The following is a 24,621-nucleotide window of genomic DNA, read 5'->3' on the forward strand; positions in this document are numbered from 1 at the left end:
AGGTACGACTGTATAATGAATTGAAAAGGATGTTTAAAATAACTTTGGGACGTGCAGCTGATCTACCACACTTGGTATGTACAAAATCAACCCAGAGACCAGTATGGAATTTCTCTGCCCTCCTGTGTTGTTTTCAGTTCCCATTGGTCAAGCTGTTGCAATGCTGTCCAAGGCAAAAGGTAAAAGACCCCTGGATGATTAAGTCCAGTCAAAGGCAACTTTGGGGTTGCGGCAAGGAAGCCGGCGTTTGTCCACAGACAGGTCATGTGGGCAGCATGACTAAACCGCTTCTGGTGCAATGGGATAGCGTGACAGAAACCAGAGTGCACGGAAATGCCGTTTATCTTCCCACCACAGCGGTACCTATTTATCTACTTGCACTGGCGTGCTTTCGAACTGCTAGGTTGGGAGGAGCTGGGACAGAGCAATGGGAGCTCACCCTGTTGCGGGGATTTGAACCGCTGACCTTCTGATTGTCAAGCCCAAGAGGCTCAGTGATTTTGCCCACAGCGCCACCCGTTAAAGCACACAACTGTCCCACAAAGAATCCCCAAAACTGTTGTTTGCCTCTCCCAGAGCTAGTCCCCAGCACCCTTAACAAGCTAGTTCCCAAGATTTGTGTGTGCATGTGTGCTTTAAATGTGCGGCATGCACACAACCTCAGGTAAGACAGGGAGCCACAGACTTGACACACGGACTTTGGGGTTCAGCACCATTTATTTAAGAAAGAAAGAAAGAAAGAAAGAAAAAGAACAAATGGGGGTGGCAGGCAGGGTAAGCAAAAGGCAGGAACAGGTTCTGGAGCGACACAAGCATCATGGTGCCTCCCAGGCAGTAGAATTCTGGTTCTGGAAGGAAGCGGGCAAGGCAGAGTGAACACTGGTGGCAAAGGCTCACAAGGGGCAAGCCAGAGCCAGCCACACCATTAAGGGAATGTGGGAGGCTGGCTGGAGCACAATCCTGTGAGGCCCAAGCTCAAAAGATAAGCCCCCTAGTGCCTGCTTGGCACCAGCACTGTCTGCAGGGGCAACACCCAGGGCTGTTTGAAGAGGGAAGGAAAGGCAGTATAGTTAGCTGAAGATCAGCTCCAAAGTCTGCCCTCTTCAGTGTCTCGGGGCTGAGAGGAGAAGGCAGCAGTCAAAACCCCTTTCCCCAGCTGCAATGGGCTCCTTCTGCCTCTCATCCCCCCGCAAAGCATCTTACCGCCCTCCTGGGAACGCTGGACGGGAAACTCCTGCCCTCCAGTGCTTGTGGCACTGGGAGGCTGGCAGGAGCTGCTGTGTGGGGTGCCCTTCGCAGCTCTCCTGCACACGTTGCAACACTCTTGTCCCCACCCCTGCCCACGGAAAGGGTCCTCTGAAATGCTGATGAGAGACCTGCCTGCCGGCTTCCCAGGCAGCAGATGAGGCTGCAACAGCTCCTTAACTGGCCCTGCCAGGCCCCGGGGTGTCTGCAGCTCTGGGGGACTGTACACTGCAAAACAAGGTGTGGATCTATGGGAGACCCCACGCAGACTAATAAGGCACTGATGGCTTGGGAGGGGCAAATCCCATTTCTGCCCTGTGGCGCTTAAGGCATGGGAACCATTGCCCGCTTTTTGGTGTTGGCCTCTCGGCTGCTTTCCGCGCCAGCCAGCCAGCACTGGGGAACTCCGTATGGCTTTGCATGTGTCACTGAGGACCAGGTGGAGAGGATGCTCTGAGGCGCCGCAGCCGTTCCTGGCTGGAACTTGTTCCAGCACTTCTCGGGCAGGCGCCATTGCCACTAAAAGAGAACCAGCGAGGCATTCATGGTGAGTTCCAGCACCTCTTTTTCTAGAAAAATAACACTGGCCACAGCCTAGCCAGGATGAGTGAGGGGCGGGAGCAAACTCAATTGTGCCAGGCGGGCAGTGCCACGTGGGGCACCGCAACAAAACGCAGGAAGCTCAAACTTGTCCAAGTTGAAAAGCTTGGCTCATGCTGGAGGACGAGGGCAAATGACCTCCCTCCCTCCTCGGTGCTCCTGCGAACTCTGCCCTGGCTGGAGTGCTGGATGCTGCTACGGCGTTGGGCGTGGGGCACCACGATACAGAGAGCCACCCACCCCACCCACAAGCAAGACAGGAGGGGAAGGGCAAGACAGAACAGTATCTTTGGTCACAACCTGCCTGGCCCAGCCCAGCCCAGCAGCAGAAGCAAGAGAAGTCACGTGGGCACCTTGTTGCCCACCCCTCGGCCTCAGAGCAGCCTCTTCAGGGCAAGGCGGCATGTTGGGCCCTGTCTGAGATGCTCTTCCCTGGAAAACCTCGGGCACAGCTCTGTCCAAGGGCCTCTCACGAATGCCACTCTCCAGTCCTTTAAGTGTCTACCGTGCCCCCTCTCTCTCTGTCCTTCCACGTGAGGGCTGGGGAAGGTGGTGGGACGACGACAGGCCCTGCGTGGCTCCCATCGGTCTGTCACTTCCACACACAAAAACACCCTTAAACCAACTCCCTCCCACGTCTCCCCACCCCACCCCCATTTTCTTTTGGTAGCAGCAAAGCACCATTTGTGAGTGTGTGTTTCTCTTTTTTTTAAAAAAATAATAATAATAATAATAATAATAATATAATAATAATAATAATAACAATAGATGTCTCTCAATTGGCCTGATGACAAAAAAATCAAACAGCGAAGAGTGTGGTTAAGAGGCAAGCCCGGCCTATGAGGAGCACTCCTGGATGTGGAGACCGGCTTCCGAGTGATGGTGCAGGCCAATGGGCTGCTGAGGCTGCTGGCCGGGCCGCTTGTTGATCAGCACCACGTTCTTGATGCAGCCCGTGATCCCCGAGATGTACTTTCCCACGGTCAGGGTTTGGATGTCAGGTGCTCCGCCTGCGCAGAGGGAAAGGAAGAGCCGTCCGTCAGCAAGTGTGTTCCCTGAAGGGGAGAGGCTGTTGTCCTCTTTCTCCTCCTCAAGTCACTGGGAGGATTCGGGAGGCTGGCAGGGACCGCAGCCTCCATCCCAACATTTTGATTTCCAGCATCATCACCGATGCTCCCTCATTTGGGCCGTGGGATTCAATTGCACAGCATCCTTCAGAGAGGCGGGTAGACTTTTCAAGGTTCTCCTGCTGCTATCCATTCGTTCACAACTCGGGCCCACAAGTCACTTGCTACTGTCGCTGCCATGTGGACCACGTTTTTAAAATGAAATTCATGCAAGCTGCTTTCTATGTTTTCTTAAGGGAAAATGTAGAAACACGATTAGGGAAATACATTAAAACCCTTTTGTTGTGTTTCTCCTGGGGGTTTTTTGTAGGTGTTCTTTTTTTAAATGTTTTTTTTAATATACTTTCCATATATTTCACTGATCTTGCAATCATTTTAACATTTCAAAACTTGACTTCTGCAGTTCCTTAATTTTTTTTTAATATCTTCTGCATATCCAAATTACTATATTGGCCTGAATATAAGCCTCACTTTCCCCCCCAAATCTGACCATGAAAAAGTTAAAGTGCGGCTTAAATTCGTGACCTTACAAAAATTGGCTTTTACGATAACGCTGCTGAAACAGACATATGGTAAAACGGAACAGACGTGAGTGCCTGCTGAATTTTAAGGGAGTGGCCTATATTTGGGTATTGTCTTTTTTTCTTTCTCCTCCTTGAATTTTAAAGGTGTGGTTTATATTTGGGTGCGGCTTATATTTGGGCCAATACGGTAACTTAATTTGCACATTTATTTATCTTCTTTAAATATATACTCTTATGAAACTGCAGGTTATTACAATAATCCCGCCAATGTTCTTATCTGTTTACGATTTATCTGTAAATATTCAATAAATCATTTGTAGGAGGCGTTCCTGAAGAAGCATTGCTTAGCAAATCGATAATGCCCACCCAGGTACATCCTGTAGGCATGGGTGGCCCTGAGAGTGCTCTGAAAGTGACAAGACATTGACACAGTCCAGACTGAAGTGTAAAGCTTTGAGGATGAGGGTCCTTTGAACAGCCTTCCCAAATTCAGGAGGGCTGATGCCACAAAGTTGTCGTGCGGCACCTGTGAATTTTACACCATTTGCATGGAAAGGCTCTAGAAGTCAGGCAGCAACCAGTGTGGCAATCAACATTGAAAGGAAACATGAAAAGCGATGCCCTCCTGCATGGATGGCACATCCTGTTCTGTTGCCTTAGGCGAAGTGGGAAGGTGCTTCCGCACTGCTGGCGCCCGGACCTGGGTTCTGCGGCAGCACCTGCAAAGTGGTGGTGCCGACAGTGGGTTCTAGCAAGATCTTCTGAGATCTTGGCAAGATCTTGCCAGAAGCTGCTGCCACCGTGGCCATCACCACTCAGCAGAGCATGAGAGTCACGAGTTCGAGTCTTACATTGAGGCAAACGGGTCCTGCACTGTATGGGGTTGGACTAGATCAGCCTTTCTCCACCTGTGGGTCCCCAGATGCTGCTGAACTGCAACTCCCATCACCCCTAGCTAGCAAGGCCAGAGCTCAGGGATGATGGGAGTTGTAGTCCAACAACATGTGGGGACCCACTGGTTGAGAACCGCTGGACTAGATGTTCCGTGTGGTCCCTTCCAACTCTACAATTCTATGATTCTCTGGCCTGTTCCCACCTCATGGCTGTACCCCCGAGGGAAACATAACAGAAGAAGAAGAAGAAGAAGAAAACCTACTCCGTTGATGAGGGCTGCCGAAAACTAAACGAAAAGGGGAGGTGTGAATCCCTCATGAGCCCATACACCCAAAGTGCCCTGAAAGTGGTGCGGCTTTGTTGAGATGAAGGCCCTTACCTATATAGATTCGACCCTTGGTATTCACCATGACGTTCTTGCCAGGAGATTCCCCAGCTACCATCTCCTCGCCGTCGACTTGAAGGAAGCCTCTTTTCCCTTCCCTGGAGGAGGAACAGGAAAGTGTGTCAGAAGGACGAAGGTGTTTTTGAGTGAGGTTGGTTGGGTTGGAGAGGATGAGCATGGATAAGGAAGTGCTTGTCATCTGCCCGTGAGAACAGAATTGGAAATGTGCTCCAAGGATATTCCACAGGGGAATCCTCACGTGGATGATGATGATGATGATAACAACAACAACAACAACTTTTATTTATACCCTGCCCTCCCCAGCCAGAGCTGGGCTCAGGGCGGCTAACACCAGTAAAATTACAATAAAAACATGGGGGGAAACACTTTAAAATACAGGTTAAAATGCAATTTAAAATGCAGCCTCATTTTAAAAGTAGCCCATGGATCAAAACCGTAAGGGGAGGGAAAACATAAGGGTCAGACTGAGTCCAAACCAAAGGCCAAGCAGAACAGCTCTGTCTTGCAGGCCCTGCAGAAAGATGTCAAGTCCCGCAGGGCCCTGGTCTCTTGTGACTGAGTGTTCCACCAAGTCGGGGCCAGTACTGAAAAGGCCCTGGCCCTAGGTGAGACCAATCTAACCACCTTGCGACTTGGGACCTCCAAAGTGTGGTCATTTGTGGACCTTAAGGTCCTCTGCGGGGCATACCAGGAGAGACGGTCCCGTAGGTATGTGGGTCCTAGGCCATGTAGGGCTTTAAAGGTTAAAACCAGCACCTTAAACCTGACCCAGTACTCCACCGGGAGCCAGTGCAGTTGGTAAAGCACTGGATGAATGTGATCCCGCGGCAAGGACCCCGTAAGGAGCCTCGCCACGACATTCTGCACCCACTGGAGTTTCTGGGTCAGCTTCAAGGGCAGCATCCCCAGCCCCAGAAGCACACAAATTGCTCCTCAACCCGCCTTGTTCCAGGAACAGGGCCTACGCCTTTCTCCACCCCCTAACACTTGGGCTTGTCAAACAAGGGGTGTCCCAAGCCACATCTCTCTACACGTGTCTCACCGGGTGGCTGTCACTCTATGCCATTCTCCATCATCAACTGGGTCTTCAGACAGGATGTTCACTTCTCCGCTTCCTAGCTGGTAACTGAAGGAAACACATGGCCAGTGTCAAAGAAGAAGAAGAGGAGTCTGGATTTGATATCCCGCGTTATCACTCCCCTTCAGGAGCCTCAAAGCACCTAACATTCTCCTTTCCCTTCCTCCCCCACAACAAACACTCTGTGAGGTGAGTGGGGCTGAGAGACCTCAGAGAAGTGTGACCAGCCCAAGGTCACCCAGCAGCTGCATGTGGAGGAGCGGAGACGCGAACCAGGTTCACCAGATTACGAGTCCACCGCTCTTAACCACTACACCACACTGGCCACGCCGGAGCCCCAATGCAGAGCGGCCAATAGCGTGCGCTCTTATGCGGCCTTCCCTCACCTGAACACCAGGTGCCCGTCCTTCAGCCCGAGGCTGATGAAGTCCTTCGCTTTGGCGCTCGCTCCTTCCTCCTGTGACAGAAACCAGAGCGTTGTTTCTCACCTTCTCCTTTCCTTAGGAGAGGGCACCCCTAGGCATCAGTGGGGGGTCATGCCATAGAGGGAGAGAAACCCATGAAGGAACTGGTACTGCTTCTCAGGTGCCATATTTTACTTTGTAGGAAATCCCGTCTTTGAGTGTGGCAGCACCGACACTTTGCAACCCCCTGCCTACTGACATCGGTTGGGTGCCTTCACTGTACTCTATTTGGCGCCTGCTAAAAGCATTTTTAAAAAGGCAATTGCTTATCCAGACATGTAAAAATGCTGACAGGTGTTTTTAGCTCATGATTGATTTTAGTTAGGCTTAAATAAGAGCAATTCAACAGTGGAACAGTCCTTTGGTACGTGGTGGACTCTCCTTCATCAGAGGTTTTTAAACTGATGTTGGATGGCCATCTTTCGGGGATTCCTGAGCTGTGATTCCTGTGAGATTCCTGTGATTAGGGGGTCAGGTTGGATGACCTTTTGGGATCCTTTACAACTCTACAATTCGATGATGATGATGATGATGATGATAAGAAGTCCCTGCGCTGCATAGCGAGGGAGGTGTCTTATAATCACAGATTCATAGAATTGTGAAGTAGGAAGGGACCCCAAGAGCTCCTGCCCCCATGGGCACCAGTCTATTGCCCAATAATAATAATAATAATAATAATAATAATAATAATAATAATAATAATAATGTATTTATACCCTGTCCATCTGGCTGGGTTTCCCCAGCCACTCTGGGCGGCTCCCAACAAAATATTAAAAACATAATAAAACATAAAACATAAAAAATTTCCCTAAACAGGGCTGCCTTCAGATGTCTTCTAAAAGTCTGGTAGTTGTTGTTCTCTTTGACATCTGGAGGGAGGGCGTTCCACAAGGAGGGTGCCACCACCGAGAAGGCCCTCTGCCTGGTTCCCTGTAGCTTCACTTTTTGCAGGGAGGGAGCCGCCAGAAGGCCCTCGGAGCTGGACCTCAGTGTTCGGGCAGAACAATGGAGGTGGAGACGCTCCTTCAGGTATACTGGTCCGAGGCCATTTAGGGCTTTAAAGGTCAGCACCAACACTTTGAATTGTGCTCAGAAACGTGAAAGGTTCTCCTACACCTGCGTTCAGGAGAATGGGATGCTGCCCCCACAAACCTGTCTGCCCCCAGCCAGCCTCCACCTGCCTGCCTTTCTTACCACCAATCTGCACAGAACACACTGCTTATGGTCTCCTTACCTCTCTGTGAAGAGGATGACCAAATCCTCCTTCTCCACATATTCTTCCAAAGCTGACTTTAAGAGACGGATCTTCTGACCACCTCCTGTCGTCCTTTTATTCTCTCCTCCGTGCCACTCCTCTCCTTATCCTAGGACCTAGAAGGTGAAAGCAGATTTGCAATGAAGCCTTTCTTTGCCCAAGTTCTCTGCTTCAACGGGTTAGCACCTGTGCATTTTAAATAATAAAATAATAATAATAATAATAATAATAATAATAATAATAATAATAATAATAATAATTTATTCTTTATACCCCGCCCATCTGGCTGAGTTTCCCCAGCCACTCTGGGCAGCTCCCAATCAAGTGTAAAAAACAGTACAGCGTTAAATATTAAAAACTTCCCTGAACAGGGCTGCCTTCAGATGTCTTTTAAAGATAGGATAGCTGCTTATTTCCTTCACATCTGAAGGGAGGGTGTTCCACAGGGTGGGTGCCACTACCGAGAAGGCCCTCTGTCTGGTTCCCTGTAACCTCGCAATGAGGGAACCACCAGAAGGCCCTCGGCACTGGACCTCAGTGTCCAGGCAGAACGATGGGGGTGGAGACGCTCCTTCAGGTATACAGGACCGAGGCCGTTTAGGGCTTTAAAGGTCAGCACCAACACTTGGAATTGTGCTCGGAAACGTACTGGGAGTCCAAAGGTAGCAATTTCATTCCCTTACTGCTGGGGAGGAAGACAGCTGCCAAGTTTTCTATGGATCCTTAAACCAAAACATTTGGAACTGTGCCTTTAAATCACAGGTCATGTACGGAACATTAACACAGAATGTTGACAAGGCATATTGTGTAATGTGAAATGAGTTGGGCTTTGAATGTGAGATGAAAGCTGCATGGAGAAGGTCTTTCCTATGTCTTAAGGGAAATGTCACAACCTAGGGGTAGAGCATCTGCTTTGCAAGCAGACGGCTCCAGGCTGAATCCCCAGCATCTCTAGGTAGGGCTAGGAATAAGGTTACCAGATTTTATTCAATGAATCTGGGGACACTTTTCAACTTTAATGGATTTTGTATGGGGACTGATTTGTAAATCTGGGGACTGTCTCCGGGAAACGGGGACATCTAGTAACCTTAGCTAGGAATGCCCCCTGCCTGAAACCCCAGAGAGCTGCTGCCAGTCCGTGTAGACAACAAGAAGCTAGATGACTAAGGTAAATTGATTGGAAATTAGTATTGGAAAACTGCTACAATGAGATATATGGAAATACAGCTAGAGGGATTTGAGGAAGTCATCTAACATTGGTAACAAAAATATGATTATAACAGGTAGGATAAATGTTTGTATGTATTTTTTTTAATAGTAATGTTTTTTTCTTTTTTGTTGTTTATGTTTGTAAGAAATTTGGAAAACCAATAATTATTTTTTTTTGAAAAAAAAAACGCAAAAACATGGAGCTAGATGGGCCAACGGGTCTGACATCCTGTCCCGCTTCTTGTGTCCTTATTTCCACGTAACTCAGAATCTCCTGGCATCACCTTGACATTGTAGTTGAAGAACTGGGCTGATCTTCTGAACCATTTGAATCCTTCCGTCTCCTTGGTGGCCACAGGAAGAACCAATAAATTATCTGGATGGAGGAGGAAGAAGGAAAATTTAGGTAGTCGTCTCCCAATCAAGAATGTCCTACTTTTACTCAATCAGAGGTAAGAATATTAAGAAAAGCCCTAAACCACGGAGCCTAGGACTTGCCAATCAGAAGGTCGGTGGTTCGAATACCCGCAACTGGGTGAGCTCCCGTTGCTTGGTCCCTGCTCCTGCCAACCTAGCAGTTCAAAAGCACATCAAAAGTGCAAGTAGATAATAATATAATAATAGGTACCGCTCCGGTGGGAAGGTAAACTGTGTTTCCGTGTGCTGCTCTGGTTCACCAGAAGCGGCTTAGTCATGCTGGCCACATGACCCGGAAGCTGTACGCCAGCTCCCTCGGCCAATAAAGCGAGATGAGCGCTGCAACCTCAGAGTCGGCCACGACTGGACCTAATGGTCAGGGGTCCCTTTACTTTTTACCTTACCAGAAAAGTAAAGAATTCAGTAGGCTATTAAGAGCTGAGACAGAATCTCTAGTGGCAGTCAATGACACTAAAGGCTTGGTTCCTTGTTGATTTCAAATGAGCCTCACCAAGTCAGGGAATGACCAGTGATGCTCCTTCAGATGATCTCAGTGATCATGCCAGGATATAAGGGTTCAGGTACCCTCTGAAACTGAGAGCCAGTGCAATTCTTGGCTCCCTTCCACTGAAAAGCTCCCCTACTACTGTTTGGGCAGTTGAACAGAAGAGTTGGTTGTGGATATTTTTTTCGGGTGGGGGGGGGGGACCTTTCAGAAACAAAGCCTTCTGTACCAAAGCCTTTCAAAGAAGGCTAGAGAAGAGGAACCAAAATAATCAGGAAGCGCTCAAAGCATCAAGGAGCGGAAAGCTTATCTGCACATCTGAGACGGCCTGCTTGTCAACTTGGATTAAAGGGGAGGGGAACGAAAGTTTACCTTTGATTTCACATGGGCAAATCTCCCGTTCAAGGGCTCCTTTTCTGACCATTATGCAAGCGTAACAGACCAGTGCCTTTGGCCCTGCATCTGAGCAGGCTACTGTTGTGTTTTGACTCCTGCGGCCTGCTCTTACAGCCCCTGGCAGTCACGTTCTGCCTTCCAGATGTCATCCAGACTAAATATAATGCAACTCTCCTCTCCCCATATCCCCTTACATGCCTACTTAGAAGGCAAGGGGGGAGGAGGGGAAAGTATCAAACATTCTGCAATCTCCATTTGGTTCCATGGGTTATTAAGCAGAGAAGACAGCTATTGATGGAGAGGACGATCAGTGGCTGCTGACCAAGACACCTATAGCTCTGCCTCCCCAGTTGCTGGAAACTTCAGGAGGGCCGAATGCTCTTGTGGTCAAATTCTGCTTGGGGGTTTCCAACAGACACCTGGCTGGCCACTGTGAGAACAGCATGCTGGACTAGATGGGCCACTGCAGCTCTTCTTATGTTCTTACAGAAGCAAATACTTGCAGGTGGTAGGTGGACACTGGAGGGCATTTGCCCATGAGGGCAAATGGGGCACTGCCACACCACCTTCAATCTTACTCCACCCACCTGCCAGCCCAGGAGGTGGCCCTGCCTGCCCGCGTCTTTCTCCTTTGTCTCAGTGTTGCTCTGGCTGTTGGGCTCCCCACCTCCTGCCCCATCAGTTTCAATGGGCGCCAACCACCAGTGTGGGTGGGTACAAAAAGAGACCCTCTGAAATGAGCGTCTTGCACAAAATCACTTTCCCCCAAAAAACGCTGCAAAGGTAAAGCTGAGAGGCAGCTGTGGGGAAAGGATCCAGGAAACTCTACAGCTGTAAAGACCCTAGAAAGTTTTTTAAGCCCCGCTGTCGGAGTTCTTCCACGTTCCCAAATGCCCTGATGATCCGCTTACTAGGCCTTTCCAGCACTCCATGCAGAAACATGCTCCCGTCAGGAACGCTATTGCTCCCAAGTGCCCAGTGAATGCTTCCTGCAGGTCCAGGAAATGCATCCAGATGTAGCAGCAAACAACATCTGGTGTGTCAATCAGGAGGATCAGTGACACCGGACATGCCAACCAGGAATGTAAGGAACGGGTTCCTGCATTGTGCTTTGGGAGATGTGCATGCATATCTAACATTCTAAAATCTGCTGACGTTGCCTGAATGCTTTCTCCAACACACTGGCCATGCAGAATTTGATCTCCTGGGGAAGAGAGAGAAGGCAGTAACTATATTATGATTATTTTTTTATTGGAAAGGGCGGTAGCTCAGTGGCAGAGCACCTGCTTTGCATGCAGAAGGTCCTGGGTTCAATCCCCAGCATCTCCAGGCAGGGCTGAGAAGGACTCCTGTCTGCAACAACCCTAAGAACAGCCTGCTGGATCAGGCCAATGACCCATCTATTCCTGGTATGTCCCACGGAGAACCTTACGGTCTTCAAATAAAAACATCTTGGAGGTCCCGGGCCACAGGGAGGTTAGGCTGGACTCAACCAGAGCCAGAGTTTTTTCAGCCGTGGCCCTGATCTGGTGGAACGCTCTGTCACAAGAGACCAGGGCCCTGCAGGACTTGACATCTTTCCGCAGGGCCTGCAAGACAGAGCTGTTCCACCAGGCCTTTGGCCAAGGCACAGTCTGACCCCCTCCTTTGGTAATCCTCACAGAACTCCAGCCCAATGGTTGCCATTAATTTGATTTTGAATTGATTTTAGAATTAATTGATTTTAGAATGTATTTCAATTACCATATTTTTTGCTCTATAAGACTCACTTTTCCCCTCCTAAAAAGTAAGGGGAAATGTGTGTGCGTCTTATGGAGCGAATCCAGGCTGCGCAGCTATCCCAGAAGCCAGAACAGCAAGAGGGATTGCTGCTTTCACTGCACAGCGATCCCTCTTGCTGTTCTGGCTTCTGAGATTCAGAATATTTTTTTTCTTGTTTCCCTCCTACAAAAACTAGGTGCGTCTTGTGGTCTAGTGCATCTTATAGAGTGAAAAATATGGTAATTGATTGTGATTTTATGTAAACTGTGTTACTTTTATTGTTGTTGGCTGCTCTGAGCCTGGCTTTGGCTGGGGAAGGCAGGATATAAATTATTATTATTATTATTATTATTATTATTATTATTATTATTATTATTATTATTATTCCAGCATCTTGTTATCACAGTGGCCGATCGTATGCCTGTTGGAAACCTGCAATCCGGATCTGAGCACAAGAGCCCCCTCCCCACCTGCGGTTTCCAGCAACTGGTATTCAGAATCTCTTAAATAAAACCCCCCGGAAGGCTGCAACCAATCAGTGTAGAGTCAGCTTGGGTCAGGTGTTCTGGGACTACGACTCCCATCATCCTTGACTACTGGTCCTGCTAGCCAAGTATATTGGGAGCTGTAGTCTAGCAACAGCTGGAGCTCCAGCTTTGAGAAACGCTTGTGTGGAGAATACTGAGCTAGACATACCAATAGCCTGACTCAGTATGAGGAAGCTTAAAGAGTGCCAACCGCAGCTCAGTGGTGGAGCCCCTGCCTTGCCTGCAAAACGTTCAGTCGTCAGCATCTCCAGGTGATGATGAGAATATCCCTTGCCTGAAACACTTGAGCGCCGCTGCCAGTTAGTTCAGGCCAGTGTTTCCCAAACTTGGGTCTCCAGCTGTTGTTGGACTACAACTCCCATCACCCCTAGCTAGCAGGACCAGTGGTCAGGAATCTTGGAAACTGTAGTCCAAAAACAGCTAGAGACCCAAATTTGGGAAACATACTGAGCTAGATGGGCCCCGCAGTCTCACTCGATATAAGGCAGTTTCCTGTGTTATAGCGACTTTGCTCGAAAAAGTCGAGCCAAAATGCATTTCCAGGCCAATCCATTTTACTCCTCGTTCAACGCAACTCTGAGCCTCAGGGCAAAAGGCAGCCCGCAATAATCAGACGACCTCCCTGACAGGAGCAGCTATCATATTTCGGAGAAAAAAGGTCTCACTGTGCAGACTACCATGGAATTAGGAAAAGCACATTCCTGAATTCCTCTTTCTTCTGCACTGTAGGAGACTGACACCTGATGCCTGCCTGGCATTTGCACTCTCTGGAGTGAGGTCAGTTTGAAAGAAAAGGGGGGGAAAGCCCTACCATTTGCCAAAGTTGGGCTTTGCCACGCTGCTCTCCCCCAACTGTCCCTCCCACGAAACCTTTCCAAGGCATACGTGCGGATTTCAGATGGGGCAGGGATGAGTGTCCCAGCCTTACCGTTAGGCAGAAAATTTTGTCCAGTTATTCACCATTATCTAACTCTCAGCCTTAGGTGTCAAAATAATTTGGCTTTGGGTACGATGCAACACAACAGGGGAGCAGAGGCATTTCCTGGGCTTTGCCCTGCCCTCTGGCTGAGTGCTTCTCCTCTCCTGCCTCCCCGAATCAGACATGTATGAACAGATCATTACCAGCCAGGAAGAAAATCTTCCCTGCAGCATGAATGAATTGCAATTTAACCACCTTTTTGCTTTCTGCTGCGTGGCCGCGACAGAGCTGGAAACATTTCGCCAGCTGAAAATCTAAAATATTTTTACAACCGTAATTCCTGGCAGCTCCTCATTACTCCTGAAGCGGTGTCCACGAAGGGTTGGCTGGTGGGGTTCCCTCCCCTTTGCATTTAAGAATCAGAATGGTAGATTTTTAATTTTTTTTGGTCCCATTCTTCAGATGACAGCTTCATAAGCTGTGTTCGCTAACATGGAACATTGAGCAAGTCCTCATGCAGTGTTTTCTACTAGGGCAAAATAAATCTCAAACTCATACCCCAAGTACTTTGTCCTGTCCCCCACACTCACGCCCAAGTCCAGGTTGTACTTTCAGGGACCAGCAAAACACATTAAAAATCAGTGCAGGGATGTATCTTGCAAGGGTTTCTGTGTGTGAGAGAGAGAGGCATCTTTCTCACTCCCTTGTATGATCCCCTTGGTTAAACATAATCAGAGCCTTGAAGCTGGATCAGGCCAAAGGAGCATTTAGTCTGGCTTCCTGACACCCCAGAAGGAAACTTCCAAGCAGGACCTACTAAGCACAAAGCACTCCCCACACTTGTAATTCCTAGCAACTTGTATTCAGAGGCGTAGCCCAAATTGGACTGCAAAAACCCAAGGTCTTAATGTGGAAAGCGCTTTCTAGGATCTTCACCCAATGCTTGCCCGACCTGACCCTAAACAAGTTCTCTTGGAAGTAGGAGGATCACCACAGATTGCAGCCAGAATTTACACCTCCCCTCAAAAAAATCCAGCGGTTCTCTATTCCACATTAACCAGCATGGAGTAAAAAGGCCTGAACTTTTGTGCATAATCGTAAATTCAGCATCCTGCACTCTCAGGGGCCAAATATTGGTGGGCAATCCAGTGCCCCTCAGGCCTGGTGAGGGCGAGGCACAAGGCAGGGAGTCCAACCGGTAGATCCAATGACAGGCACAGCCAGCTAAATCGAGGCTTGTCTCCATGCTGAGGGGAGAAAAGGGGTGCCAAGCAAGCTCCCCCATGATGTGGGGCGCTGCCTGAGACTTACCGTCCTGTCGCTTGGCTCCTCCGTGGGCGGCGAAGAAGAGCAGGATCAGCAGCATCTGGGGCCGGAGGGGCATCGTGGGAACGGTGCTGCTTCGGGGGAGAAGGAAAGGCACCTGGGGGGTGCAACTGCACAAGTCCCTCCCAGCCGCCCCTCCGGAGGGGAGCTCCTCCTCTCTTTCTTCAGCGCAGCCCCACCGTATCCCGCCCACCCCACTTTCGTTTCTGCCCCCCTGGAACACCGAGATCCTGGGCAGGGATGCAGCTCAGGGGCAGAGCAGAAGATCCCACTCCGGCAGCATCTCCAGGAAGAGCTGCGGAAAGCAGCCGCCGCCGCTGCCAGTCAGTGTCGACAATACTGAGCTCGGTGGAGCTCCTGACCCGCATGTAGGAAAGCCCCAGATTCAGTCCTCAGCATCTTCCAGGCAGGACTGGGACTGTCCCCTGGCTGAAAGCCAAGAGAGCAGCTGTCTGCCATTGCCGACAATGCAGAGCTAGGGTCTGACTCTGTATAAGGCAGCTTTGTGTGTTGCATGAGATTCTTCATCTCAAGGCATCCCACGTCGGGCAAAAGATTCCTGCATTGCACGGGGTCGGACTAGATGACCCTGGGGGTGGGATCCCGTCCAGCTCTACAATTCCATGACTCGGTGCTTTGCACGCAGAAGGTCCCAGGTTCAATCCCCGGCAGCATCTCGAGGAAAGGCTGGGAAAGACTCCCTGTCTGAAAAATGCTCCTGCTGCGGAAACGGGCACTCTGCAGATGCCCAGAGGCACTTTAACCATAGTCTCCCTTTAAAATAAACATTAAAAAATTCTGCGGGCGGCGGCAGCAGCAGGAGGAGCAGCGCCAGCCGCGGGATCCGCCTGACGGCCGGGGCTTGCCCTTCCCGCTGGGCCGTCACTCAGCCGCCACCGCCCACCCTCGCCGTTCACGAGAGAGCCCGTCCGGCTGAGGCGATGCCAGCGCCTCGCTCCGCGGCCGGGAAGAAGCCGCCCAACCCCCGCTCCGCCCTTGCGTCCTTCGTTCCGAGAGAGCCGCCGCCCGGGCAGACGGGCGAGCCGAGGCCGCGCGCTGCTGGTGGGGCGAGCGCGACTAGGCCTCGGAGCCGGGGCCTCGCGTAGCCGCGCCGCCCGGGGGCCATGAGGTAGCGGCCGGGCTGGCGGCGAGCGGCGTCCCGCTGTCTCCTTGCACCTGACTGCTCTGCCCTTCGCCGTCCTCCATGTGGATGCAGCAGCGGCTGAAGGGGCTGCCGGGCCTGCTGTCGAGCAGCTGGGCGAGGCGCCTGCTGGCCCTGCTGGGCTTCCTGCTGGTGGCCTACTGGTACCTCGGAGGGGCCTGGCCTCGACTCCTGCCCTGGAGTTCCCAGCAGCCGCCCGGGGGCGCGGCGGGGCTCTGCCTGCAGGCCGAGACGCGGGACTGGCAGGCCTGGGCGCAACAAGGGAAAGCCAGGCTGCTGCCCCAGGCCCCCGGGCACCCGGCGGGCAGCGACGATGCCAGCTCCCCACCCGCCCTGGTGGGCAACGGCTACCTGCTGCTGGACGCCACAGCCAACAGGCTCTGGGTGGCAGCCTCGGTGGGGAAAGGCCCGGCACCCACCTTGGCCCACGCCACCTTGGCGCAGCTCCGGCCACCGGCTAATGCAGTTGCCAAAGTGGGGGCTGCCGTGGCCATGCCAAAGGAAGGCGCTGTCCGTTGGGCCCGGTGTGTCCAGACCAGGCCGGCAGCCTCCGAGGCGACCGGCGGGGGTTGCGTCACCGTCCGGGAGGAGCTGCTAGCCCACTGCGGGCGTCCCCACCTCTACCTGCAGCGAGTAGCCATCGCCAACCCCACTGACCGCTTGGTGGCCTTCGAGGTGTCTGGCCCAGCCTCAGCCGCCTCCGGGGGAAACGGCGGTGGGAAGTTCATCACCAGCATGGAGAAGTCGGGAGACCGGCAGTTCTTCCTCTCCTCTGGGCGGGTGCTGCAGCCCGTGGGCGACAAGGTGGTCCTGGTGGTGGCCAAGAAGCTGGTCAACCGGGTGCAGGTGGCGCCCAAGTCCCAGTTTGACAAGACCCTGCTGTCCGTGGTCCACACCTCGGAGCCCGTCGAGGCTGCCCGTGTGGACGAAGCCTTTGGCAGGCTTCGGGAGGCAGCCAAGAAGGAGATGCTGGAAGTCATGAGGATGAGGACAGAGGACTTGGTGCAGGAACACAGGCAGGCGTGGGCCGACCTGTTTATTTCAGGTGAGAGCTGGGCCGGCACGGCCCCGGCCTGGAACAAAACGGCAACGTCAAGCTCTATGATTTCCCCTCGGGCCAGGGCGGGGGCTTTTTGCAAAGTGCCCCCTCTTCCTGTCTCGGTCTGTCCTGGCAGCAGTGGGAGATGGCCGTAGCGGCTGCGCTCTGAATTTCCACTATTTTAATTGCACCCACCAAAGAACAATGCTACATCAGAGGCATTGTGGGGCATTTAAAGGCTGGTGCCCACCTGGTGCTAATAAGAGCTGATGGAAACATATTTGGACTGAGTCCCCACCAGCACGCTGGAGCCCACCTGCCGGCACCGGTGCATAATTGAGATTGGATCGATGCTGTTTGTCACTTGCACCTTCCACTGTCTCTTTGAGGGTATTGTAGGGAGGGTGAGATTTGGGAGATGTGCATAAACCATGAGCAATTGGCCTGGGTCTGTGAAAGCAACAGGAGTTACTCCTGGTAGGCATTACATCAGAGGGGTGCCTCTTTCTTGATGTACAGCAGGGCACAAGAAGAAGCAGGCCTTCACATGTGGTTGGACTCGTACTCAGCCCCACTCAGCATGGCCGGGGGACGGGACTGATGGGAGTTGTCACCCAGCAACACCCGTAGGTTCAGCATTCCTGGTGCACAGAAATCAAGGGGGATTATGTCCAGTAATATAAGAAGTGGTCTTAGATAGAAGTTAACATATTGGACCATTTACCTCAGTATTGTCCACACTGGCTGGTAGTGGCTCTCCAGGGGTCTTTTCCCAGCCCTATGTGGAGATGCCAGGGGTCAAACCTAGGACTGTCTGTGTGCAAATTGGATGCTCTACCACTTCCTTTCCAGAAGGAAGTAGTTCTCTTTCTGGTGGGCAGAGGCATTCTAGGGCAGGTTGCAGTTAGCTATTCTTCAGTTATGATCCTGCAAACAAAAGATTTGAGAAGGGGCACACAATTTTCCCGTTTAAAGAAGAGCATGTGCTTGCATCCAACTGCTCACGCTTCACTGTAACTTCTTTGCTAGTGATAATATATTGTCCTTTTCGTAGTCTTTAACAGTAGGCTGTTTTGAGAGAGGTAAGAAGTATAAATAAACAAGGTTAAGGGCTTGTTAAGCAGAAGCAAGCAACTCGTGATATTGATGTTGGGGCTGTTTATATCCCATATTGCTCATCAACTAGGCTATCTTGTTTCCTGCATGTGTGCTGGCTTCTTCAAGGGTGCTTCTTGAGCATATGCAGAGTTCATCTCCTTCCTTACTGATTAACTGTGGCCCACTTCCACGCTCTGGGAAATAAGGAACAGAGCTTCTGGGGCATGTGATGTAACATACTGGTTTGGTTGTTAGAACCCTGTGACCTTGCATTTTGCCCTGCTGTATAATCCAGAATTTTATGTGGATGGGCCTGATAAAACGCCCTTTCAGAGAAGTGGGAGGGGCTGTCACTTAGCGGCAGAACACACACTTTGTTTGCAGAATGCTGCACCTTTGATTCCTGTCCTAAACTCCAGCAAGCGATTGCCAGTCAGTGTCAACAGTATTGCACTAGATGGGCTAACTTGGTATAAGGCAACTTACTGTGTTCAAAGGAACATAGGAAGCTGTCTTCTGCTGAGTCAAGCTATTGGTCCATCTAGCTGCCTACTCCAGCTGGCAGTGGCTCTCCAGGATTTCAGGGAGGGAGCCCTACCTGGTGATGATGATGATGATGATGATAATTATTTATTTATATCCCACCCTACCCAGCTGAAGCCTGGCTCAGAGCGCATGGTGAGGCCTTCTGTATGCAGAACAGATGCTCTACCACTGGGCTGCTTCCCTTCCCTGAGAATTCCTCTTCCCTTTCCCTCCCTGACTAATGAGAGTGACTAATTTTGATACGACCTTTTCCTCACATGCTTCATGAAGCATTCCAGTGGGTTAAACAGTATGTCAATCAAACCATCATCTCACCCTCTGGTTCAACACTTAACACAAGATTAATGCTTCCATACTTTATATCTGCTTCTAAGGTGTACGTTTAGTTGCCTTGAGATACAGTGGTGCCTCGCAAGACGAAAAGAATCTGTTCTGTGTCGAAATTGGAATACAGAAAGGGAAGGTATGAGGAAGTCGTGAAAGTAAGCTAAAAGAAAGTAAAAATTGAAGTTATACGTGTTTTGTGTGTGTGTGTGTTTGTTAGTATGTCATTGTTATGGTGTTGTTATTGTATTGTGGTGATTTGTTAAAACTTCAATAAAAATTTAATATAAAAATAAAAAAAGAAAAGAATCTGTTCTGTAATTCTCTTCGTCTAGCGGTTTTTTCGTCTTGCGAAGCAAGCCCATTGAAGGATTAGCGGATTAGCGCTATTAGCGGCTTTTAGGGGCTTATCTGCTGATTGGATCAGCTGATAAGCGGCTTAGCGGCTTAGAAAAAAAGGGGGGAGGAAAAAAAACCAGCAGGAACTCGCAAGACATTGTCGTCTTGCGAAGCAAGCCCATAGGAGATTCGTTTTGCGACGCACCTCCAAAACGGAAAACTCTTTCGTCTAGCGAGTTTTCCGTCTTGCGAGGCATTCGTCTTGTGGGGCACCACTGTACTTCATATCTGGCGACCAAGGAAGCAAATAAATAACGAGAAATAAACGTGACATATAAACTCTGGACTTGGCTTCTCCCACAAGTTGCAGAGATGGATGCCAATTTGGAAAGGGGGGCAGACAAACGCTTGGAGGCTGCTAACCACCATGGTTAGGCTCTTCCTCCACTGTCGGAGGCAGTGTGCCTCTGAATGCCAGTGTCTGGGAATCACAAGTGAGCGGTGTTGTTGCACTCAGGTCCTGCTTACAGACTTCCCAGAGGTATCTGGTTGGCCACGGTGACAACAGGATGAGGACTAGATGGACCTTTGGCCAGATCCAGCTGCAGAGCTCTTCTTGGGTTCTCATGTTCCTTTGTTGATCCTCAGGTCTGATTACCAAAACACTGCAGCCTTATAAAAACTAGTCACACACTCAGCCGCATCGTTTTCCTGGGAGTGTTGCAAAGTGGATTAAAATAGGAGGCATGTGACTATATAGAGGTGCAGTTTCTTGGAGGAGATTCTCCTCTTAACTCTTCCGTTACATTTCACTCCCTACCGCCAGCCTTGTGACTAGGATCCTTTCATTTGTGTGCAAGCGCAGCCTTCCAGTTCCTTCACACTTCTAAATTTGCAGCTGCCTGAGCTAGAGAAGTAGAGAAACAGGATTTCAAAAGCGGGGAGGGAAGCCCAAGCTATAATTCATGTCCCTCTCTGAGGTTTGATGTGTGGGCCATTCCAAGTGGCTCGTCCACAGCCAAGCCTGCCTCACACGGTGGTTGTAAGGATCAAATGGTGGACAGCCCGTGAAAGAACAGGATGCTGGACTAGGTGGCTCACTGGCCTGATCCTGCAGGCTCTTACGTTCTTATATATAAGCTCTGAGTTATGGAGGAAAGATTTCCATAATAATTCCTCTGTCCGTTTCAGGGGTCGAGATGAGGAAGATCACCGATGCTCACACCCCCTCGAGTGACACCGTCAACATGACCCTGTATTATGTCCTCTCCACCACGCCCTCTCCCCTCCTTGACCCTCTCATTGGCAGCGAGGAGAGAGAGAAGATGGAGGCCACCCTGAACTACGCTGACCACTGCTTCAGCGGCCACGCCACAATGCATGCTGAGAACCTCTGGCCGGGCCGGCTCTCAACTGTCCCCCAGATCCTCCAGCTCTCGAACTTGTGGAAGCTGACTCTCCAGAAGCGCGGCTGCAGAGGCCTGGTCGCAACAGGGGCCCATGGCCTCATGCAAGGGATGGTGCTCAGCTTTGGTGGGCTCCAGTTCCCGAAGAACCACCTCCAGTTCCAGGCCGACCCCGACGTGCTCCACAACAGCTACTCCCTGCGTGGCATCTACTACAACAAGGACCTGATCAACTTGGCCATCCTGCTGGACTCGGACAGGAAGCCCTTCCTACATGTCTCGGTCAAGTTCCAGGACAAGCCAGTCAAGCTGTACGCCTGCGAGGGAGGCTGTGCCAACGACCCCATCGAGCTCACATCGGAGCCACGAGGACACACCTTCCCTGTCATGGTGACGCAGCCCATCACCCTGCTGCTCTACATCTCCACCGACCTGGTCCACCTGCAGGACCTGAGGCACACGCTGCACCTGAAAGCCATCCTGGACCATGAGGAGCACATGGCCAAGCAGTACCCTGGCCTGCCCTTCCTCTTCTGGTTCAGCGTGGCTTCCCTCATCACCCTGTTCCACTTGTTCCTCTTCAAACTCATCTACAACGAGTACTGCGGGCCAGGAGCCAAGCCGCTCTTTCGGAGCAAGGTATAAACCCTCGCCAGCCAGGCCTGCTTCAGGTGCCTGATGTTCAGCAGACCGACTCAGCCTCTTGGGTTGCCTTTTGTGTGTGTGTAATCCAACACACACACACACACCCCTCCCGGAGCCACGGAGCCAGGAGTTTAGAACGACCTGCAGGTGTGCAGCATCCCTGCGTGGAAGGCAACCAGACCTTGCCTGGGAGCCTATAAAGAGGAGTCCGAACACTTTTATTTTCTGTTGTCCAAATTGCAGTGTTGGCTCCTTTACAAGAAAGTATCTGGGGTGGGTGCACGGCAGCAGTTTCTGCTTCATTGGGGTCCCTTGCGGACAGCCTTCACATTAAAACGATCTCCCAGTGGCTGCCCCGAAGGTAGCTCACCAGCTATAATGCTCTGGTCTTGCTGTGTTGCTGCCCCAGGACCCTCAATACAAAGGGGATTTGACCAACTGCTAAGCTAGTATTAAGTGTGTTTGCTGTATAGACATGCACACAATTTCCCTTGAAGGAGAGCAGGTGGTGTTAACTGCTCCCTGTAAATTGATCATCTCTGTGTTGCAGGTGGCCCTGCTGCTAGTCCTAGAGGTAGGAAAGTGTGTGGCGGCTTATTAGATGAGAAGTGCCATGCTCACGGTGCAGTGGAGGTACAGAGGAACCAGTGGAGTAAAACTCCTTTGATTCTAACTCCTATGGGGAAAGAAGGCTTTCCTTGACAGGTTAAATGTTCAGCGTTTGCCAGAGGTGGTGGTGGGGAGATTTCAGGTAGCCAGCCTGCTTTTTCCTCCCTCTGGAGCTGAAATGGCATGTGGGGTTTGAACTTTGCCGCATCCCACAAGACCTGATGAGGCACTTTGCTTTGGTGCTCTGGATGACACTTGAAAGGGAGATGTCATCATTAACAGCACCAAAGGCCAGATTTTGGTGTTAAAACATAGGGGAGAAAAGTGGCAGGTGAGCAGCTCTTTCCATTCAAAAAACAAAAATTACATTCCCCGCCCCACCCAAAGAAAGCATGCAACCAAGGGAGAGAAGTGGCTGGAAGTTTTTTGCATATAGTGTGTGCACTACTGGAATCCCGGAAACCCGCAGTGTGCTCTCTTCATCCACTGTTCAGGGTGTGTGTCCTTTTTACTCCTGGAAGATCTGAGGCCCCTGTTGCCTCTTTTGGGGTCCCTCCCTGCAATGCAAACCTGTTACCCATCAAGCAGTTGGTGCAACCAGCATTGTCGTCACACGGAAAAAGTTGCTGATGAAGAAGACTCTATTCAGGGTGGGGGTTTGCCTGGGTGCCACTCATAGCACTAGCCCCCCTGGGGCCCGCTTGCAGATTCTCAACACCTGAAAGACAACATCACAGTGAGCGTTCAACATCTTTCAGGTCGGAGGCCAGGAGGTGGAGGCAAGATTGGGGAGTGGGGAAGAGAGAGACACTTTTGAGACTTTGCTAGTCTTTCTTGGTGCCCTCCAGATGTTTTGAACTACATCTCCCTGCGTGCTGGATGGGGCTGATGGGAGTTGTATTCCAAAACACCTGGAAGGCACAAGGCTGGCAAAAGACCTTACCGAGAGAGAAGGTGGGAGGGGGTAAGAGTTTGCCTTTCCCTGTAGTTGTGCCATCAGCAGTTTTCTTGCTTAAAACAAAACCTGGAGTTTTTGCACTGCAAAATGTTCAGCTTTAGAGATAGAATCAGTTTGCTAACATTAAAAGTTTTTGAGAGCTCCTGCTCTCTGTGTGTGCGTGGACTCCCACCCATCATTCAAGGGGGGGGGGTGCAACTGAGTGTCTTTTCTGACTGTGAGCTAAACAATGTGGACTGACACCCTGCGCTATTAACTGAACCAAAAGATCTCTGCGTCTTGAGTGTGTGAATGACTCCGATCTCTCAGCGACCCAGCACTGGACAAGACTTCAGCTGAAGAACCAGGAACTTTTTGAAAGCAACATATGCTCTTTTGTGCCTTGGTGGGAGGGTTCATGGGTGGGTGGGGGAAATGAAAATGTCTCTGGTAAGAAATTATACTAGCACTTGTGTTTCTTTCCCATCTCTGTCTCTCTCTTCCGCATCACACTCTTACAGGGCCGTCGGCCTCCATTAACATCTACTCTCTTTAGTGGAGAATACTTGAAAATTACATGTTGGCTTGTTATGTTTAGCGTTTATAGGAAATGAATAAAATCCCATCTTCTCCCCTCCCCTCCCCTCTCTTTTTTTGTTTGTGTTTTTTGGCTGGTTCCCAATCTAATTCAAGATTTCCCCCACCCCATAATTGAATGTTGGCTCATTCTTTTCATGTACTTTAATTTATTGTTGTTAAAAATGTGATGTTGATTCTTTGCACTCGCAGTGCTACTCTGCAGAGTGAGTTAACAACAATTAAGAAGGTATATGTGGTCATCTCTCACAGGTTAACGCTTGTGCTGGTAATGAATTTCTCTGCCTTCTCCATAAGCATAATGTACAAAATAGTCTACTTTAATTAGCATTTGGAGGAAGGGGGGGAGAAATAGTTATTGCTCCAAACCTGTTGCAGTGTTCTCTTTTCTAAGCTTCTGGATTGTGGGGAGACATAGACTTTCTGATGATCTGAATGTGATTTGTTTTATTTAAAACACCAAAGGTTTTGAGGTTGGGTGGGTTGTTGTTTTTTTCTAGGAAATAAAAACTTTCCAAATCTATACCTACTGACTCCATCAACATTTTTTATATTTTAGGGGGTGGGTTGTTGTTTTGTTTTTTGCTTATTTTTTGCATTTATATATCACTTTTTTCTCCATATGGCTCAAGGTGGCATACATGGTTCTCCCCTTTCTCATTTAGTCCCCCCAACAACCTTGTGAGGTGGGTTAGGCTGAGAGGCAGTGACTGGCCCCCAGGGTCACACCCAGTGAGCTTCATGGCCGAGTGGGGATTGAACCCTGATCTCTGAGGTCCTAGTCCACTCTCACCAATGACACCACACTGGCTCTCAACAGAAACCTAAATAATAATTGTCCGTAACACGCCCTAGGGGCCCACACTGTCCCCGGTATGTGACAAACCTCTCCTGGCGTTGTCCGGTGTTGCTCTTCCCCAGAAGAGTCTTCATTCAGTCTTCATTCCGGGGTGCTCAGTGACACAGGTCGGATGATCCTGTGCACGCTATTAATTAGCAGAGTCTGCCGTGACGACTGGAAGCGTGAATGTGAGCATTCTTAGATTTATTTTGCAATATTTACAGGACAAATCATAATGGCGTCTGCTCTCTTCTTCATCAGCAGACACAGAGAGAGAAACACAGTTCAAAAGCACAACGTAACGGAAAGAGACAAGACTAACTTCCATCTTCAGACTTTCCCATCTCAGGAACGTAAACAGTGACATGTGACTTTCCAGCCACATATCAGCAACGGAGGAGTGA

General features: G+C 50.3%; 3 protein-coding genes across 3 annotated transcripts in view; 1 reads left to right on the top strand and 2 right to left on the bottom strand.

Moving 5' to 3' along the window:
- LOC310711927 (procollagen-lysine,2-oxoglutarate 5-dioxygenase 1-like) overlaps nt 1–14,745 on the bottom strand; it is a 174,431-nt gene extending 159,686 nt beyond the window's left edge. The window contains exons 1-2 of the mRNA XM_083514427.1: nt 14,660–14,745; nt 9,087–9,178 (exon numbers count right to left, since the gene is read on the bottom strand). The gene's annotated coding sequence lies outside the window, so the exon portion shown is untranslated. The remainder of the gene's footprint in view (nt 1–9,086; nt 9,179–14,659) is intronic.
- LOC310711976 (basement membrane-specific heparan sulfate proteoglycan core protein-like) lies at nt 699–6,437 on the bottom strand. Its single transcript, XM_083514516.1, has 4 exons — nt 6,261–6,437; nt 5,839–5,922; nt 4,770–4,873; nt 699–2,855 (listed from the first exon to the last, which is right to left on the bottom strand). Exons 3-4 carry the CDS (start codon nt 4,831–4,833, stop codon nt 2,683–2,685), a joined length of 237 nt encoding a protein of 78 aa, XP_083370642.1. The 5' UTR covers nt 4,834–4,873; nt 5,839–5,922; nt 6,261–6,437; the 3' UTR covers nt 699–2,682.
- Nucleotides 14,746–14,895: 150 nt separating the features above from the next.
- LOC310711856 (uncharacterized protein KIAA2013 homolog) lies at nt 14,896–23,899 on the top strand. The gene is made up of 2 exons (XM_083514256.1): nt 14,896–16,881; nt 20,374–23,899. Exons 1-2 carry the CDS (start codon nt 15,879–15,881, stop codon nt 21,231–21,233), a joined length of 1,863 nt encoding a protein of 620 aa, XP_083370382.1. The 5' UTR covers nt 14,896–15,878; the 3' UTR covers nt 21,234–23,899.
- The last annotated feature ends 722 nt before the right edge of the window (nt 23,900–24,621 follow it).

The sequence above is a fragment of the Podarcis liolepis genome (assembly GCF_965112155.1).
Source record: "Podarcis liolepis genome assembly, chromosome: 7".
Taxonomy (NCBI): Eukaryota; Metazoa; Chordata; class Lepidosauria; order Squamata; family Lacertidae; genus Podarcis; species Podarcis liolepis.